Source organism: Petaurus breviceps, unplaced genomic scaffold (assembly GCF_028583685.1).
Source record: "Petaurus breviceps papuanus isolate PSGF00001 unplaced genomic scaffold, PetGlider_PUasm1.0 90556, whole genome shotgun sequence".
Lineage (NCBI taxonomy): Eukaryota > Metazoa > Chordata > Mammalia > Diprotodontia > Petauridae > Petaurus > Petaurus breviceps.
In genome coordinates, this window is record NW_027187273.1 from 746,819 (window position 1) to 753,689 (window position 6,871).

General features: G+C 37.0%; 1 protein-coding gene across 1 annotated transcript in view; it reads left to right on the plus strand.

The window, feature by feature from the left end:
- UGGT1 (UDP-glucose glycoprotein glucosyltransferase 1) overlaps positions 1-6,136 on the plus strand; it is a 128,473-nt gene extending 122,337 nt beyond the window's left edge. The window contains 1 exon segment of the mRNA XM_069063350.1: positions 596-6,136. Coding sequence (XP_068919451.1) covers positions 596-621 — 26 coding nt within the window. The 3' untranslated portion in view covers positions 622-6,136.
- Positions 6,137-6,871: the final 735 nt, after the last annotated feature.

A 6,871-nucleotide genomic window follows, 5' to 3' on the forward strand; every position in this document is an offset into this window, starting at 1 on the left:
ACACTAAAGGAAGCTGAAAACCTAAGGGGGCCATAATGATGGTGGTGTTGAATCCAGGGAGTGCAGTTGATAGGAAGTGGTTGGGCTGATGGCCCTCTTTAAAGAAAGGCTTTGGGAGGAGTCTGTTTCCTCATACTCAAGCTCTCCTGTCAGAGTGGGAGAGAGGCTTATTGAGGCCACTGTGAGTTCCCAGGCTTGAGGCCATCTCTGGGATGATGAGTTTCCTGATGATGAGCTTTTCCTGGGATCTTAGAGATGGTGGAATTGAATCCAATGAGTAAATGCCATACACAACCAAAACATAGCCTTCTCATTTTTGTCTTATTGTGTAGAACCTTTGATCATTTAAGGAAATTTTATCAAGATGTATAGATGAAAAAATTAAAATTGTTGATTAATTGAGCTAAAGAATTGGGTCCCTACTTTTAAAGTTTTCAATAACAAGCAAAAACAGGAAATTATGGGCTGTAGCTTTTATTGGGGGAATTTCCCCAGTATATAAGAATTTGTTATGCTGTTTGAGGAACCTGCCAGATCTGTGTAATTGTAACTTTAGACTTCCTGTTTCATTTTAATTTTTTCTCCATTTCCACAGGGCTTCCAGAACATGTAGAATTATGATCCCTGAAGGAAGAAGTGAAGTGATACTGTTTGAAAGACAATTTTTATATTAAATTCTAGGTTTTTTTTTCTGGTATGTCTACACAACTGCTGATAAATTGGATAGGAGGATGTTTCCAAGCTTTTAAACCCTGGAATTTTGGGCTGCTGTATCCAAACGAATTATTCGGCTCCAGATCATTGGAATTAAGATCATACTGGATTTATCCTGATGCAGAATAGCTGATTGTAGATTCTAGAGTTTTGGAGAATGAATCTTCCCGGGGTTTCTTCCAGAAGCAGTTCTGTAATCACAGAGGAATCCAGCAACGGGCAAGCAGAACACATGTTCTTTGGGACCCACATCACCTCAGCCAAGAGCACCCATGGGGAGCAGTACGTCCAAAGTGCATGGGTTCTTACCTCGGTTTTTGTTTGTTGCCGGAGCTAAACTCTACAAGCCCTACTCTAGAGTAGAACTGTGCCCTGAACGGATTTTATTTTGTAAGAAAGAGTAGTGTTCACATGATCTGTGTGGTTTGAGGTTTACAGAAATTTGTTCCCTGTTTCTGGATAGCAGATATATTGTGTAATGGAGGCCTAACTCCTAGATCATCTGTTTCCTCAGGGCCGGCTCAATACAAAGGCTAATTAAATTCAATTGGAAACTACCCAGTGTTTTCGGGGTTGGAGTGGGGTGGCTTATACCTCCAAGTTGGTCACCCTCTCTGATGACCCGATAGTACCACAGTGTCTTTTTAAAAAATAAAAATATCCCATCGCCCAACCCTGTAAACCTTTTGGTTCATTGTTTCACAAATTTAATTTTTATAGTTTTTGATTTTGTTTCGAGGGCCAGGGGAAAAAAATCAAATCTTATACGCTGATATATTTAACAAAAACCAAGGTACATAAAATCACCATAATCATATAGCAGGTTATTACAATAATGGGATTAAAAGGGAATTCTGAAGGCCTTCTAGGCAGCTCGTCCACTCTACTGCTCAGTAGGATTTTATTTAAATAGACTCAACAATGGTATTTTTGTCAAAGGTTCATTTCAAAATTTCAGTATCTGTGACCTGAGAGCTTCATTGTTATTGTTGTCAGCCTTTTGCATGTTACCTTATATTCCTTCTCATTTATTGTTTTGTTTTAATGCTCTCCAAATGATAATTGAGAAGACAAAGACTTTGAATCCACATAGCTACATTATAAGATGAAAGAATCCTGAACGTGGCCAGTCAAGCAAATGCCTTCTATGTCTTAATTTTTATACAGCCCTGAATTTCTGGTGTTTTTCTCTCATGTGAGACTGACCGTAGGCCTATGGACAAATAAGCCACATGTGTGATGTGGCAGCGTAAACTGTGGGGCACCCAGCAAGGCAGTGTTTAAACTTCCTGGCTGTTTATGTTAGTTTCACTGGGCTGTATGCAAACATGACACTGTTGTGCATATTGCTTATTCCAGGGAGAGATAGGAGCCATGAAACCTGTCATTAAAAGCACAGCAAATTCTTGCATTTTCATATTTCACTTGCTTAAAAAAGGTTTTTAAATTTTTTTTTCTAAAATGAAAAACCTGCCATCTCAAATCTGATGCTGATTTTCAGTCATGGATTCATTTGAAATCTTTCTAAAAAAAAGTAAAAGTCATCTTTTATAGAAATTTGGGAAATTGCTAAAATAGCTCATTACCTACCTTGTGCAGAAATAAAAGTTAGATTAAATATCTGTACCATCAAAATGAATTTAGCAGTTACTAAAACTTTTCAAAATAGCATTTTTGACTTGTAGTTATAAATGTTTTGTTTGCATCATTCCCTCCTTTTACCCTTTTTGACTTTGCCATCTTAAAAAAAAAGTTATGGGGGATGGTTAGGAAGTAGATCAGTTTAGCAATTGAGATTGATTGTACTGAAAAAAATAGGAGCAGGAGAGAATTTGATGACTTGAACCCTAATTAAGCAAAACCCAGATCCGCAAGACCTCTGCCACAAACAGTTGCTGCAACATAACCTCTTCCCCCTGGAGCTTCTGAAGATTTAGCTGAAGGATTATGAACAGTAATGATTGCACTCTTACTCAGAGCAGGCAAAATTGTCTATACTTCTTCAATTAGGTTTTATTTAGCCTTCAGATGTTACCTACTCTGTAGGGGGAAAAATCATGTCTTAAAACATGTTCCATGTCTCCTCAAAAATTTGGTATGGCAGAAGGAAATAATCAGGTAAACAAGATACTACTTTTTAAAAACTTCTTTATGGTAATGACTTTTTTGAGAGAATCTACACGTGAGGATTATTTAATTTAAGGGTGCCAGGTTTCATCTTAGTGTCTTCCAGCCAAGTTTTCTTTTGACATAATTGCTTCCCATAAGGAGACTGAAGTACAAACCTTCATTTAGAGCAAATGCATCCTTTTCACCTCTTTAGATAATCCATCTTGTTCTAAAAAAAGATGGTTGAATAGTTTACCTAATATGCAAGATGGTGCCTTGGAAATGGTTTTGTTCTTCCCAACCAATCATTCTTTTGCTGGTTAGCGCAGCTTAAATATTTGATTAATACTCAACACCTCAGAAAATGTTACTGTTACTTGAACAATGGGGTAGAGTCATTTTTGACTGCCATCTTAAAAAAAAAAGGTATGGTGGATGGTTAGGAAGTAGATCAGTTTAGAAATTGAGATTGATTGTACTGAATCTCATTCAAGGTAGGGAAATACTATTGTGTGTTTTTTTTTTCCAACTAGTAATGGAAATATTCAACAGCTGCTTTTGAAAAAAGGAAAAGCCAACGTTTGTTGGAATTGATTTATTATTGTTTTGTATTGTTATACCACACGTGGAAAATTTTCTTTCCAAAACAGTTCTGGAGAGAAATGACTTAGCTTATAACTATCTTATGTTCTGTGAACAGTGGTATTTATTTGACTGGGATCTGAAAACTCTGCATATAGCTTGTATCTGGGATAACTGTGGAGCATATCATATTAGTGCATAATACAGACTTATCTTTTGACCTTCACCTTTCATCAAGAGTTGGTTATTGGGGCGGCTAGGTTGATGCAGTGAGTAAGAGCACCACCCCGGAGTTGGGAGGACCCGAGTTCGGTTCTGGCCTCAGACACTTAACACCCACACAAAAAACTGGCCGTGTAACGTTGGGCAAGTTACTCAACCCCAGTTGCTTTTTTAAAAAAAAAAAGTTGGTTATCCACAGTAAGGGTAAAATTTTGAAATGTGATAAAAGAGTACATTTAAAATCAAGTCAACAAAGGTTGAATACTTTGTTCGAGGAACTATTTATCTGATGTACAATTTCACCCCATGGGAATGCAGAAATATATGTATTAAATACTGTTGCCTTTTCTTAGCTCCTAGGCTAAATTCCTCTTCATTATCTACAGATCAGCATGATAACGCAAAGCAAAGGCAGTAGTCCTAGTTTGAGAGGCAGCATGGTGTGGTGGAGAGAGCACTGGACTTGGAGGCAGATGGCCTGGGTTCAGATCCCTCCATGCTACTTCTACTACCTTTGTGACTTTGGGCAAGTCACTTAACCTCTCTGTATCTTTTTCCTTATCAGTAGCTAAATTCGATTGATTTTGAACAACTTTTGCTTATAGAAGGATAAGGAATTGACTAGAGAGACCCAAGTGGGAAGGTGGCAATAATCAGGGATACCATTTTTCATAAACCTTAAAAGTGCTATATAAATATGATTGTCATTAGCATTATTAATGTACAAATGTAGTTATCTGAGGAAGAGGGCTTAAGTCCCCCAATTTAAGCGGTGATGACAGTTTGCTTTGAGGGTGGTGGCTGGCACATCCTAAATGATACTGCTGCTGACAATGTGTTTGAAATGTCAGCTGTACAGTTTGTTTACTGTTCTGTCTCTGTACTTTAACATAGCTTCTTTGCCCACATCTATTTTAGTCTGAATGAGATCTTTTAAGATTATTAAGCCTGAAGGAGTGGAATTGGGAGCACTTGGTATATTTTGGATGATATGTCAGCAACATACTAATTGATGAAGTGTAAAATGTTTGCAAAAACCACTTGGTGGTAGTCTTGGTATAAGAATGGATGGTGAGGACTTTTCTGTCTGCTACCCCAGGACAAAACCACACTTAAATATCGTGTGATCATTTTGTCATTTGGGTGACTTGTTTTTTGAAGACCTAGATTTTGTGGAACTATATAGGAAGTCTGGAATAACAGTTTATAAAGCTATTTGATGGAAAAAAGCAGCCCAAACTATCAAAGTAGCTGATGATTTCTTTAGTCTGACTGAGGTGATATTTTTTCATTTTAATCTATAGTTACTTTAATGTATACTTCTTATGTGGGGGGGTTGGGAGGGGGAATTCCTCGGCAGAGTATTTGTAATGCCAGTATCTGGTACACATTGAAGCAAATAGACCATATTCTGTCAGATATCATTTGGATTTCAAAACACTGCAACTTTTGGAGTTCAGAATTCATTTGGATTTTCTGTCTATAGTTGATTTTTTGAATTCTGTAGTTGATATAGAAGTGTCACAGGTTTGGAAAAAGAAAAGTTTAGGATTATACTACATGGTGATGATAATGCTTGTAAGTTCCATAAAACTGTAGGAAAGAAACAGTTTCTCAGGATTTCATCAAGTGTTTTTCTATTTGGATTGTGCCTTTTAATGGGACCCCCTCCTCCAGGAACCTAGACCCCCAAAATATTTTTCACTGTTTAAACTACCTATTATCAATAATGATTTTGCAGACAAGAATCTCTGAAGAGAATCCAATTATATACCAGTTATAGATAGGGTATTTGACCAGCTTGATCAGTATTTTATGGTAAAAGTTGGTTACTTCTTACAGGTATGTTGTGTTATCACTGGGCATTTTTTTAAAGCTTTGATTTGATTAACTTTACGACCAACCTCAATAGCATAGAGGCTAAGAGTAGGAACAAATTGATTTGTAACATGAAATTCACACCCCTGTTCTACCTGTCATAAATAATAACGCTGGCTTAGCTATTTTAGAGCATTCCAGATGGTTTTTAACATTTACTAATTGGAAATCCAAGTTTAATTTATGCTTTGCCTTGCTTCTCGCCATCTGAGTTTCCTGAGATAAGGGTATGATTCCCTCCAAAAAGAAAAATTAGGGGCAGAGTGAACAAAATTCACTAGAAGTTGACAGTTGAGAAGTCTTTGGAGGAAGCAAAAGATTCTCAAGATTTACTTTCAGCTACTGGAATCTGTCGTAATGAAGGGGCAAACATGTACAAAGGGAAAAAAGGGTGTTAGAATTTTAAAGAAACTATGTACTTTTTTAATCTTTATAAATATTCTATTTTACTGTAATTCTTTTAATTAATGCAATGCGGAGTTCAGGTGCTGACACTTGATTGGGAGCAAGCTTTGGGATTTTGAATGTCTGCAGAACCGCAGCCAGAAGTGAATTGAAAATAAATTTCCTCATACTGTAATGCAAATGAGGCCTGCTCAACACAATAAACTGTTTCCTCCCTTCTTTAAAACTGCTGTCTACTCTTCCTGTCACTCACACTTTACATTTAAGAAGCACTTAGGACCACAGAATGTTAGAACACAAAGGAATTTCAAATCATCCTAGTTTTTTTTTTTTAACATTTAACTTTTTTTTTTTTTATAAAGGACGTTGAATCTCAGAGAGATTGAATGACTTGACCATGGTCCCACAACTAGTTAGTGGTAGAACCATGATTAGAACCCATGTTTCCTGACTCCCGAGTACATTGTTTTTTTACTGAACCAAGCACTTGAAGATTCAGATAACCAAATTCTTCACCTTTCCATTCACTGCTATCCTGTAGTTAGAAATGGATTCCAAGTGTACTGGGGAATAACTATATAATGGGTTTCTATCCCAATGATGCTTTATAGATTTAGAAAGTACCCAAGTTTTATTCTTAAAAATAATACTAATCTGCAAAGTTATTTTCACTTTGTTTAGTTTCTGAAAGCCCAGCAATCTTCCCAGTCATCTAGTCTTTCCATTGTCTCCTTGCCCCCCTCATCTTTCATCCCAATGAAGGAGGACCACATATGATCTGATGTAGATGACTCCTGAAATCTCTTCCATTTTAAAAATTCTATCACTCTGTTACCTTGAATATGTCAAGTTATCCCCACCACCCTGGAAATAAAACTGGTTGGGTTCTGCCTCTCTGGTCTGCTTCTGGATCCCTTTCTACCCGAGAATACCAAATACAGCTTCATTCAAAGCTTCAAAC